This window comes from Gobio gobio, assembly GCF_949357685.1.
Source record: "Gobio gobio genome assembly, chromosome: 13".
Lineage (NCBI taxonomy): Eukaryota > Metazoa > Chordata > Actinopteri > Cypriniformes > Gobionidae > Gobio > Gobio gobio.
This window is the reverse complement of record NC_137106.1, coordinates 29,509,486-29,523,624: the sequence shown is the minus strand read 5'-3', so window position 1 is coordinate 29,523,624 and position 14,139 is coordinate 29,509,486. Positions and strand designations below refer to the sequence as shown.

The window sequence follows — 14,139 nt, the reverse complement described above, 5'->3', positions numbered from 1 at the left end:
TGTTTACACTCATCTTTTTCTTCTAACGTAACTTATTCCAGCGTGCGTGCAGACAGGGTTGCCAAGTTTTTACAACAAAACCACCCAATTGCTAACGTTCCTCAAAACTAGCCAAAACAAGCCCAAAAGCTTTCCAGGGGGGTTCTCCGGGGGAAAAAATGCATTTGGGGGGTAAAATATGTGTTAATTTGGCAGGGATGGCAGCTAAAAATCGCATTCCTGGGTCTGTATATCACCTAATTGGGGTCGCTTCAACCCGCGGACATGGCAACACAGTGCAGTTGAGTTCTGTTGACATTTGATAACTAACGTTATGCGTTGCTCCGTTGCTCTGATTGGTTGTAGGTCTATCCAATTGAGGTCTTTCCTGGTTCGGTTGAAACACGCCCCATAATCACAGCCCAACGGAGCAGTATCAGACTCATATTCTGACTAGAATTGAGTATGACGACGTCAGGCTACCTTCCCTTAGTTAGAGCATTGAAAATGGGTCGAGGCTGGGTCTTTCAACATGACAATGACCCGAAGCACACAGCCAGGATAACCAAGGAGTGGCTCTGTAAGAAGCATATCAAAGTTCTGCCGTGGCCTAGCCAGTCTCTAGACCTAACCCCAATAGAGAATCTTTGGAGGGAGCTCAAACTCTGTGTTTCCAGAGATGTATAGTAACGAAGTAGAACTACTTCACTACTGTACTTAAGTACTAAAAGGCAGTATCTGTACTTTACTAGAGTATTATTTTTTTCTCTTACTTCCACTTTTACTTCAGTACATATTTTCGATGAGTTTAATACTTTTACTCCGATATTTTTTTTATGTGCTGCATCGTTACTCGTTACAATTATAAAAATGTTACGAATCATTCCATTCCAAACCCACATTACCGCGCATGAGTGAGAGAGAGACAGAGCGCGAGAGAGAGAGAGAGCACGAGAGAGAGACAGAGAGAGAGCGCGCGAGAGAGCCCAGCGAGCGCGCATTCACTGTCTTTAAAACAACACGAGCGTCTTGCGCTCAAATTGCACTCTATTTGTTTACATAGTTAATGTGCACTGTGAAGTAACATATACAAACAATGAACAGCTGTATTTTTATTAACTAAGATTAAGAAAAATTAATAAATACAGTAACAAATGTATGGTTAGTTCATGTTAGTTATTAGTCTAATACAATAACTAATGAAATGTTAACAAATCAAACCATATTGTAAAGTGTTACAAACAAATAATTTACTCAGAACACCTCTTGAAATGAGAATATAAGTGTGCTTACCCCATTTTTTTTTAAAGTAATAGTGGTTAAAGTAAGATTTAATCTTAATGAACTACAGTATTTTCAGGTTATTTATATGACAATATGTAGAAAAATTACCTACCAACATTGTGATTGTCCTTTAGCTTAATCATTTGAAATAATAAAAACAATATGATGTTCAAACTTTTGACTACTTTCTTTAATAACTACATAACACAATACTTGTACTTTTACTTTCAGTACTTGAGTAGTACATTTTAAAATAAACTACTTGCAATACTTAAGTACAAAAAATGTTGAATACTTTAGTACTTCTACTTAAGTGTGGTTCTTAAAGAGCACTTCAACTTCTACTCAAGTCACTTTTTTGATAAGGAACTTGTACTTTTACTCAAGTATGTGTCTCTAGTACTTTATACATCTCTGCGTGTTTCTCAGCGACAGGCCAGAAACCTGACTTATCTAGAGAAGATCTATGTGGAGGAGTGGGCCAAAACCTGGTGAAAAACTACAGGAAATGTTTGACCTCTGTAATTGCAAACAAAGGCTACTGTACCAAATATTAACATTGATTTTCTCAGGTGTTCAAATACTTATTTGCAGCTGTATCATACAAATTAATAGTTAAAAAATCATACATTGTAATTTCTGGATTTTTTTTTTTTAGATTATGTCTCTCACAGTGGACATGCACATACGATGACAATTTCAGACCCCTCCATGATTTCTAAGTGGGAGAACTTGCAAAATAGCAGGGTGTTCAAATACTTATTTTCCTCATTGTATATATATATACACTCACCTAAAGGATTATTAGGAACACCTGTTTTTATCATCAATTTATCATTAATGCAATTTTCTAATCAACCAATCACATGGCAGTTGCTTCAATGCATTTAGGGGTGTGGTCCTGGTCAAGACAATCTCCTGAACTCCAAACTGAATGTCAGAATGGGAAAGAAAGGTGATTTAAGCAATTTTGAGCGTGGCATGGTTGTTGGTGCCAGACGGGCCGGTCTGAGTATTTCACAATCTGCTCAGTTACTGAGATTTTCACGCACAACCATTTCTAGGGTTTATAAAGAATGGTGTGAAAAGGGAAAAACTTCCAGTATGCGGCAGTCATGTGGGCGAAAATGCCTTGTTGATGCTAGAGGTCAGAGGAGAATGGGCCGACTGATTCAAGCTGATAGAAGAGCAGCTTTGACTGAAATAACCACTCGTTACAACCAAGGTATGCAGCAAAGCATTTGTGAAGCCACAACACGCACAACCTTGAGGCGGATGGGCTACAACAGCAGAAGACCCCACCGGGTACCACTCATCTCCACTGCAAATAGGAAAAAGAGGCTACAATTTGCACAAGCTCACCAAAATTGGACAGTTGAAGACGGAAAAAATGTTGCCTGGTCTGATGAGTCTTGATTTCATGCCATCATGCCTTGTTACCACTGTGCAGGCTGGTGGTGGTGGTGTAATGGTGTGGGGGAGGTTTTCTTGGCACACTTTAGGCCCCTTAGTGCCAATTGGGCATCGTTTAAATTCCACGGCCTACCTGAGCATTGTTTCTGACCATGTCCATCCCTTTATGACCACCATGTACCCTTCCTCTGATGGCTACTTCCAGCAGGATAATGCACCATGTCACAAAGCTCGAATCATTTCAAATTGGTTTCTTGAACATGACAATGAGTTCACTGTACTAAAATGGCCCCCACAGTCACCAGATATATATATATCAGGTACTGAAATTGATTTAAATAACATAAATCATACAGGTACAACAAAAAATATCAAGGCATGTCCAAAATACCATGGTAGTTTCTGATAGTTTTTGTGTGTGTCTGTGTACTATGTCCAAAGTTAATACTTTTTTTGTTAATGACAAATCACTATTTAACTGGTCAGCATTTTTAGAGCACAAGAGAAAGATGCCAATAGGAAAAACTCCCTGACAGAAGTGTGTGTGTGAGAGAGAGAGAGAGAGAGAGAGAGAGAGAGAGAGAGAGAGAGAGAGAGAGAGAGAGAGAGAGAGAGAGAAAGATGAGCACATCTCAGCTGTATGGTGCAATGATGAGAGAGTTATAGAGTGGCACCCTTTAAAGGGCATCCTCAAACTGTGTGTGTGAGGGAGAAGCATTAGCTTACTAAATATGATTTATATTATGCATAATGGAGAATGCAATGCAGCTTTTGGGACTTCTACGAACATTTTTACAAAAACACTTGTGCGTGCGTAAAGTAAAGTCCATGTGTGTGTATTAGGGGTCGAAAAATCGAACCGTACTGTTCTCCACCCACAGTTCGGCACACACTTGCTCTGCGGTTCATCTTTGCACACAGAAAGCCGCGTCTCAGACAGTGCGCAAACATTGAGTTCTGTTTCAAGTCTCATGCTTGAACGGACAAATTCACACAAATATTATGTCAACATGCCAGCCTTGGCAGGTATCCTAGCAAACATAGTAGGTTATGTCTTACGTGAATGTAAACAGTCGAGAAAAACAACGCATTTGCACCAGTATCAGTGTATTGGATCCATACATTGTCTTAGTGACAGCAGCCTAAAATTCCTGCTGCTGTCTGTGTTTTTAATGTTCATCAAACAGCAAAAGACAAAGAAATCACTCATTCCTCTTGAGTGAATAGCATTTGTAACTTTAATAATGATTCATCTTTATTTAATGTATACAGTAAAGGTCATATGCAATGTTATTTTACATTTGATTACTTATTCAATTTCTGTACCTACTGTTAGATACCTGAAAAATAACCTGAAAAGCACTGTTTATTTTCGTTTTTACTTTGCTCTATTGTATTTATATGTGCTGTTGCTTGTAGATGGATTATTTGCTCTTATTTTCTTTATTTTTATTCAACAGTAGTCCTTTTCCCCCCTGAAAATAGCACATTACAAACCGTGCAGAAACTGTGACCCTAAAACTGTGATACAAACCAAATCTTGAGTAATTTGAACAGTTACCCCCCTAGTGTATATGGCATGAGCATGGATGTGTTCACACATTTGTGCATATGTGTGAACAAGAGGGTTGTGCGACGCTACATTGGAAGGAAATGTCATATAAACCGTCTGATTTCAGCTCACAGGCAAGTTTAACATTGAATTAATGTTTAATAGTGAGTGTGTGAGTGAGTGTTTGTTTGTTTTGTGCACATTTGTGTTCTCATGACAGAATGTGTGGCCTTTTTATGTGTGATCATGCAGCATGTGTCGGTGTGTAAGTGAGTGAATCAGCGTGTGCGTGTGTGTGTGCGTGTGCGTGTGCGCATGTGTGCAAGCAGGACTGAAGCAAGACTTCAAAGCCACTCGATCAGTTGGAAACTTTAGGTGTGTGTGTGTGTGTCATCTCTCTTAGCAGATAGTGTGCTCTCTTATGCTGAGAAGAACCACATCATGTTCTCAGTGAATAACTGAGCAGTGCTCTCTCTGATGTTGAATATTCAATTATGTGTAATGCTGTATTGAATATTCATGTGCTTTTTCTGTGAAAGGGCGCTCATACCTTTGGTCTCTGCTCTCACGCAGATGGAAGATGGGTGCTGGAAAGCCAAATATAGGGTGTGTGTATGTGTGTGTGTGTGTTAGTTTGTTATAAATTGCTGAAGGGCAAGCTTGTTTTTTAAAGGACATATGTTTCAAACATGTGTTGCGTTACACTCGACTGTGGTAGACGAATAAATCATTCAGTAGACTTTGCAAAAAATTGCTTTAATATATATATTTCCAAATCATTGAAATATGATCTGTTCGAGGCAGGCATTCAGTGAGTTCAGTGAGAGCGCACTGTGTTTTAAGATGTTTTAAAGTAGGTCGAATTTGAAAGTCCCCTGCCTTCTGTTGCTCTCCATTTTGCATTGCTCTGCATGTGTGAACCGCTCCAGACTCATTCTGTTCCGCTTGGTCTGTTGTAACGCCTTGGGATTTAAGTGGAACTTTAAGATTGAACTGCTCTGATGGGGATTCCGTACAATAAATAACCAAATATACATTGTTGGAAGTAGAGCATTGGACAAGATGTGGATATGCAAGAAGATAAATCGATCAGTCAAACAATTGACAGATGAATGCTGCATTAAACTTGCATCCTATATTACAGCTGCACTGCTACAGAACTTTGGCCTCTCTATGACCATTTTTGGTTAAGAACATAATATTGCCTGTTACTTGCGAACTATTTCTTTTATGTCAGTTGCACCTTGACAACATGGTTAACGGTGATCAACATATCACAGCTGATGTATCATCCAGCAGTGGAATTGCATTTATTCATCTATTCATCTTCCTCATTTTATTCAAGGTCACACTAATTGTAATTTATTTTTTATTTTATATATTTTTTTTAAACATGTAGAAACTTGCTATCCTTTAAAAAAACATTCATGACCTTTAGCCGAAGGCCATTTTAAAATTCTTTAAAAAAGTGTATTTGGTCAAATGATCATGGTTCTTTTGGAAAAGTTAATGACATATTATAATAACACGATATGTGACCCTGGAGCACAAAACCAGTCATAAGTCGCACGGGTATATTTGTGGCAATAGCCAACAATATATTGTATAGGTCAAAATGAAAGAAATTGTAAAAAAAATCCCTCCTGCAGTGTGCCCAAAAAATTTGGCACGTTTTATGCACGTTCACAACAGCTTGACTCATTGCCATCTTAAAGTGAGTGACAGCAACTGTCTCTGCAACTGTAGAATGACTCATATAACAACATCTTACGTTTATTTTTCTTGTCTGTTTTCCTTTCTCTGACTTTCTCTCTTATTTTACACACACTTAAAGACATCTAAATCGTTCTCTTTCTGTCTCTTCCCAGGCTGACATTTGTATGTGATGTCATCATCACCCTGGTTGCCTAGGAAACAGAAAGGGGGGTGGCTTTAAAATGAGAGACGGGGAGTGAGGGATGAGGGGGAATGAGCAGAGAGATCTAAAATTCATGTCTTTCCTGCAATAACCTTGTCTGCGCCCGAGCACTAACACTTCCTCTCTCCTCTGATGCAAAATAATCATCAAAAGACACTCCAGCTGTCTGCTACACATAGAGAGCGAGAGAGAGAGAAGTGGTGTCACATGGGATATCAGAGCTCAGGGTCGAAGGGTTAAACAAAGGGGTTGGTGGCATTGTGTGCGTGAGTGTTTTTCTTTGTGTCTGTCTTTGTTAATTAGCTGGTGTGGAAGATTTTGGATGGAGTCTTTTGTTTTGTTTTTTCTTTTATAAGTGCATACTTGTGCTTGATGAATAAGGACGCTTTGATGTGATCCCTATTTGATATTTCTGCTGTGATAATGGAGATGTTTTGCTTTCTATCTGAAAGATTCTGTTGTATGTCTCCAGTTGCCACAGTAACTTCATTAGCATATTAGCATACACTAACAATACATACAGTACCATGGTACTACAATTTTCTTATGGACATGTACACTAACATTCAAAAGTTTGGAAATTTTTGAAAATAAGTATCTTATGCTCAACAAAGCTGCATTTACTTGATCAAAAATACAGTAAAAACTGTAATATTGTTTTTTATGTTAATATATTGTGATGGCAAAGCTGAATTTTCACCATCATTACCCAAGTCTTCAGTGTCACATGATCCTTCAGAAATGTGGTGTACAAGAAACGTTCTGTAACAGTGGCCATATTGATAGCACAAGGATGAAGGAAAATCCTTTATTACTTTATTTATAAACAAAACAATCACGCAGGAGATTTCTGTAGCAAAATAATCCAACACAAACCACATAAATGATATACGAGAACCGACATGGGACATTTAAACAGGGAGTTTAAATACAAGACGAACACAATGACTGACAGGTCACAGGTGATAGTTATACATAACCATAGAAATAAATTAGGTTATCAGTAACCAAGGAAACCGGAGCTCAACAGAGCAGGACAATCAGAACTAAAGGAACAGAAAAGAACATCAACATAGAAGTGCATAATCGTGACAGTACTCCCCCCTCTCGGAAGGCGCATCCTCGCGCCGTAACTGATAGTTCGAGTGTGGAGGGAGGGGGCTTTTGGAGGAGGGCGTAGAGCTGGTGATGGACAGGGATGAAGAAGATCCGGTGGAGAGAGACACCAAGGTAGAGCCGACGGCGGGAAGAGCACTGGGAAGAGCTTTGGATGAATTCCTGGGCAGAACCTGGGGACCGACTGACGGAGGTGGAACTAGAGTGCGCGGAGAAACTGGTGAAGCAGAGAGGCCGACGGACCAGGGTGACATCCATGGCCTGGAAGCCATGCTGGCTTGCGGTACTGAGGGCTGAGACTGAGACGGGGGCTCGGCGGACCAGAGCGATGGCGGTGGGAGTGAGGACGACAGGGAAGCCAGAAGGAGAAGTCCGGTGGAGCCGTAGGGGTGGAGGGTGGAGGCGCAGCCAGAGAGCCAGAAGTCAGTGGCGGAGGCAGAACAATGACTGGCTAAGGCTGAGACTGAGGGAGCCCGGAGGAGTCCTAGGGATGACCACGGTGGAGTCTGTAATCAGTAACCAAGGAAACTGAACAGAGCAGGACAATAGGAACTAAAGGAACAGAACAGAATATCAATATAGTCATTGCACATTTCTATTATCACAGTTCAAAACTATTTTTTTTTTTTTTATAATGTAAAAGTCTTTACTGTCAATTTTGATCAGTTTGATGCGTGCTTGCTGAATAAAACCATAAATTTATTTAAACTTACTGACCCCAAACTTTTGAATAGTAGTGTTTTGTTTTTGTGCACATATTCAATTAATACCACCTTTTTTGGACATAACTTGAGAATATCAAGGTTTTTGCATATACCATGATTATGGAGTCATTCAGTAACATTTAGTTGATTATCCAAAGTGACAAATGAGGAACATCACAAACAATTTGTCATAAACAAGTTGGGTAACATGGTATTACTGTCCGATACCTGAAACTGATTCCAATATCGTCCATAATAAGATATTTAATCTGGAAAGTAAATGAAATCCATGCCCATCTTGTTTTCCACTGAAAGCATGACAGAAAATTTCCACTGAGGAGATTGAAGCTAAACCGAGCTATTCCTGTGCTGTTTAGATTAGACCTAAAATAAATGTTGAATGTCTTCATATAGGAGATGAGGAGGCAGCTCTTAAGGCAACTACTTTGGTATGCAAAGACTGTTGATATATCTAAGACGTGTCAGTATTGAGGGCAGGACACAGTCTGCCATGAGTCAGTGACAAAGCTTAGTCATTTAGTCAATGAATAATTGAGTTGGCCATCATTTCCAAGTGTGTGAATTGGGATGTAATGGATATTACAGCCACTGTGGTGGCGATCTGCTCAAATCCAAAACCAAAAATAACACATTTATTGGGATTAAAACCATTTAATTCAGATTCAGATTTATTTTAGTCAGTATTTTAGCCTCTGGCTTTAGTAGTGTGTTTAATGTCTGTTTACTTCACTGTTTGATATCTCTCTTCTGGGCAACTGATCTTGTTGGCTTTTATCAGTCTGTTCTGTGATTGGCTGCAGCCACAGATGTGTGGTGGCCACAGATGTGGGATCCCTGGAGATATACCGCCAGAGGACATTTTGTTTTGAGAGAAGTGTCTGTGTGAATGTTCCAGGTATGCTGCTTATTATATTGGGACTGTCAATTAATCATGCACACTGATCCATATGTATATTGCATAATCAGGGATTTTCTTAAGGCTAGAGCACTTCAAGTTTAAAGGACCACCTTCATGTTTGAATTGACAATCATCGCAGCCCACCTGCTTCTACAGTCAATGCACCTCACCTATTAGCTATTAAAAAATACACTTTGTAATAGACTATCTAATGCTATATATAGAGTATATACACTTCCGTTCAAAAGTTTGGAGTAGGTAAGATTTGTATGTAATTATTTTTGGAGTATAGGAGTAAGTCTCCTATGTTTCCTTTTTGATGAATAGAAAGTTCAAAAGAAATGCATTTATCTCAAATATATTTTTTTTTTGTAACATTATAAATGTCTTTACTGTCGGTTTTGATCAATTTAATGCAAGTATTCAATTGTTTGAAAACAAAATCTTACTGACCCCAAACCTTCTTGAACGGTAGTGTAATGATATGATAATATTACAGTTAATTTTACTGGTCGCTGGTATGCCTGCCACCTCCACACAGTAGATAATTTTGGTTAAAACGAGCTTAAGGCAGTGATTTTAAATTTACCTATGAATCTCAGTGTCAATTTAACAGGAATTCTTAGCCACAGATTGGCTGCAGTACTACAACTGATGCCAGTGAGGCTTTTGGGACTTCAGATCATCACACATCATTGCACCATACAGCTGAGATGTGCTCATCTTTCTCTCTCTCTCTCTCTCTCTCTCTCTCTCTCTCTCTCTCTCTCTCTCTAAAATGTTTCTATTACAGTCGTCAGTGTGAGTGGAATGCTCCGATCCCTCATTACCTTAAATTAGCACTTCAGTGTTTGCCCACCAGCCTGGTCTGCATTGTCGACAAAGTGAATGTTTGATTCTCCCTCCCTCAGTGAGTGCGTGTGCTCTGTAGGTGGCTAGAACTGCCATCAAAAGCATTTCATCTCTGGATATTAAAAATGAAGCTATTTCTGGAGTCATAATAATGGTTTTCAAGGAAATTAAACAATATTTTCTGTTAGGATTCTCTCCAAAGGCATCATAACCTGAAGAAACACTCTGCATCAGTGCAGTGCCCACTGATGTAATTCTGCATGTTTACCGGGCCTCCCCTCGAGGCAACTGCAACAACTCACTCTCGTTCTCTTCCTGTCTCTCGCTCCCTCTCTCTCTCTCTCTCTTAGGCTATTTAAACACTCACAGGTACAAGCTCATATAACTTCACAACACATTTTGCAAATACATACACACACACACACACCTCCATATGTCAGGGGCGCATGTTGTTGACATTTTTTTGATATGGTCTTTCGCCGGAGTGATGTCACTGGCAACTGTAGAGCATTTGGTCACATGTCCAGAGTGTGAGTTCCCTGGCGACACGCTCTGAGCTGCTCCCCTTGTTAACTCAAAGCTTCTCTGAGAATAGTCCAAATGTCAGTGGATCAATGAGCGGGTGGCCCGATCGGTCTCACTCTGCCTCAGTTTTCTCTTCATCTAATAAATAGGGTTGTTATTTCCAATGACTTCATTTACCGAAGGCCGAGTTGATCCTTCAGACAAGCGTCCCGTGGGCTCTTTTTGAAGTTATCTGTGGCCTCACGCAGTATTTGAGCCATGATTGGCTCTCCAGAGTGTTTAGATCTAGCAAAGATGTATTATAGTACATTACATTACAGCGCTGCCCTTTTGTTATTAGTTTGTTCATTCTAAAAAAAAAAAACTGTCAATAAAGAAAATATAAGGATTTCAAGATCTTTTTTGCTTGTGTACTTCATAAGATGCTATTAAATTTTGCAATGAAAATTCTTTCATTAAATAATTATTTTAAGGAATAAAAATATATATTTTCCACTTCATGGAATATTGACACTGAGATGTAATCTTGTTTTGTAGTCTTGACTCATGTTTTTATTGTGTCCATCTCTTTCTCTCTCTTGCTTAGATGGAGGATGTGATTGCCAGGATGCAGGATGAAAAAAACGGCATACCTATCCGTACAGTGAAGAGTTTCCTATCCAAGATTCCCAGTGTCTTCTCTGGTAATTCCCCTTACATCTGTTTTATATACACGTTATTCCAAGTTGGCGCTGAGAAAGCAGGATTCAGCAGGAGCCAGTGCCCCACAGCAAGCCTGAAGACCAACACAATGAAAACTCTGCCAGAACTCTGTACTGCAGCACCAGTACCAGAGCCCTTCTTGTACTGATCTCTGTTGATAGCCTGATCTCTATCAAAGGTCTCTGGCCTGCATTGCTCTGGTGGGGAAGTGCTCTCCTTTAACATCTGTGAGTAGCTAGCAAAGAAATAGTCCCATCCAGTTTATTGGGTTGGATAATAATTGCACTATTTACATATCAGAGACTGAAAAAGGGGTGCAGATGTTATACTCCCTTATATGCCATAATCCATTATAGAAGGGCAGGATTAGGAAGGAGAACATGAGAGAGAAATTCTCCGAAGGATGTTCTTTGGTTCCTCTGACTGCGGTCCCCCCGAGGATTTATTAAAAGGCCAGCTTCAAGCTCTAACACCCCAGTCTCTGCCTCTCTATGCTTTGAAAAAGTCTCTCATGGTTTCTGCGGTCTCTAGGGACATGCCTCTCACTGCTGATTGGCTGTGCAATAGGGGCTCTGTGCATATTTTGGGAATACTGGATTTGATAGGTCAGTAAGGGCTATCGTGGAAATATATTTCTCAGAAGAAACTGTTCACAGTCTATTAATTAAGCAGTGACCAGGTTGAAAATGAAACGCTGAACACAAAAAAAAACCATCAATGGTCATTTTGTAGATCCCTATTTATTATTCAATGTAAAATAGCCGTTAATTATATCCCAGCCAGCGTTTAAAAAAAAAAAAATTGCCAGCCACCACCAGGGTTTTTGATCATTTTCACAAAAATGTAATGGCCCATAGAATATTTTGTTGTAAGAATATCTGAGCATACCATATATCAAAAGAAAGAGCAGAGCCTCTGCTTTAAAAAACAAAATTAAAACAAAACAACTTTAGGTAACACTTTACAATAAGGTTCATAGGGCCCCACTTTATATTAGGTGGCATTATACTATGTACTTACATCAAAACATAAGTACAATGTACTTACTGTGTTCAAATTGTATTGCAAAACACCTTTGCTGAAATTGAGGTGGGATACGGGTAGGGTTAGGGACAGGTGTGGTGGTATGGGTAAGTTTAAGGGTTAGGTGTAAGGGAAGTGTCAACAGTATATTTACAAATTTAACTACAGGAATTAATTACAGACGTAATTACATGCAGGTATTTTTTAAAATGTAAGTACAATGTAAAAACATGTATGTACACAATAAGTGCATTGTATCAAATGATTAATTCAAATGTTAGTACATAGTAGTTAAGACCACCTAATATAAAGGGGGTCCGTTCATAGTTAACATTAGTTAACATGAACTAATAATGAACTACTCTTAAAAAGCATTTATTTATTTTTGTTAATGTTAATTTCAACATTTACTAATACTTTATTAAAATCTTGTGAACATTAGATAATGCACTGTGTGAACAAACGTGAACAAACCATGAACAGCTGGATTTATATTAACTAACATAAACAAAGATGAACAAATACAGTAACAAATGTATTGCTCATGGTTAGTTCATGTTAGGTAATAATTAACTAATTAAACCTTTTTGTAAAGTGTTACCAACGTTTTATTCTAGCTTCATGCATTCCTTTTTTATCAACACTTAAATATGGGTAAGTTTCATAAAAAAAAGCAAAAATTTTTTAAAAAGCTGAGAAAATCAAATTTTTGTCAAAAACTACATCCAGATCAGATTCAAATGATGATCAAACACAGATGGAGTAGATGGAGTCCATAAACACCCCTAAAGCTTGCACAGTCCTAGAGCTCATCCTGGGTCGACATTTCATTCAGTAACATTAGGTTTTGATTTAAATGATGTTTAATGTTGATGATCACGTTAATTTACATATTTTTTGCGACTACTTCGCCTGTGTTTTGATCAGGAGATTAAGTACTCATTCTGAAGATGCGCAATAGCGCCCCCATAGTTTATAACAGTGAAAACAGGGAGAATTTCGTGTTTGGCGGGGAAGCGTTTTCTCACAAATAACGGAAAATTCCGTGTTTGGCGGGGGAAGAGTTAATACTTAATGATGAAGTTTGTTTTTATGTGCCTCTAATGTCACCCAAAAGGCTTCTTGAAAAAACACATATAGTCCCCCCATAGTTTTTCTAATCCTAGCTTAATATTCAATCATTACATAACAAGTAACGATTTTCCCCCCTGAGAGTTTTACAACAATTATAAGACTTTTGACAGCAACTGTAAAGAGATGCGTACCATATTATAGGCTTTTTTTTATTTTTATGTGGATATGCTGGAAGTAGTTGACTTCTTGGTTGCTTTGAGAGTCAGACAGAAAGAGGACAATTGGGGGTTTGTGGGCGCAGAGGTAAAGATTACGGTATTCTGCTAATCCACTAAATATTCCAGCGAAGCTTTGCTAAACCTGAGATCTTCTTTGGCGCATCCAGAACTGCTGTGCTTACCTTTAACAGAATTTATACAGTTCTGCCTCTTAGAGAAAAAAAGAGAGCCAAGGATTTGTCTGAGAAAATTGAAAGGGAAAAATTGGAGAAAATTTATATTATGTAATTATAGAAAATGGTGGATGAAAAGTATAGATGCAATGGAGATGAAAAATAAAAGAAAAAGTTTAGCTAGAAATTAAATGGACAAAGACAATGCAGCTGTTGATACATTATCATCTGTGGTGTAGTTTGGCTAATTTTTCCACTGATTATGGGTTTATGGCAGTTGAATGGAGAACATTTCCTACCAACCATGAAACAATATTCTGCTGAATTGTAATATATAAAATTTAGATAGACAGAAAGACAGACCGACTGACTGACATGTTAAATAATAATCTTCACTTATTATCTTTTCCAGGTTCAGACATTGTCCAGTGGATGCTGAAAAATCTATGTATCGAGGATCAAGGTGATGCAGCCTTTTCTTTAATTACATCACTGACAGAATGAAAATCTGCTTCTTTTATTTTGATTAATTCCTATGCATTTTTTTCTAAAAGTCAAAATCATATCTTCAGCTCACAGGATAATATATTCAGGATTTGCAGATTCATAATTATACTGTAAGTTGGCAAATAGCTAATGTCAGCATCTCCATTTTTACTCCTTTAATTGAGTAAAGTGGGGGATCAC

General features: G+C 38.5%; 1 protein-coding gene across 8 annotated transcripts in view; it reads left to right on the top strand.

Annotated features, from left to right (window-relative positions):
• rgs7a (regulator of G protein signaling 7a) overlaps positions 1-14,139 on the top strand; it is a 92,284-nt gene that overhangs the window by 47,042 nt on the left and 31,103 nt on the right. For all 8 annotated transcript variants that reach the window (XM_079833108.1, XM_079833112.1, XM_079833110.1 and 5 more), the window contains 2 exons: positions 10,849-10,945; positions 13,865-13,915. In XM_079833108.1, the coding sequence (XP_079689234.1) occupies positions 10,849-10,945; positions 13,865-13,915 (148 nt within the window). The remainder of the gene's footprint in view (positions 1-10,848; positions 10,946-13,864; positions 13,916-14,139) is intronic.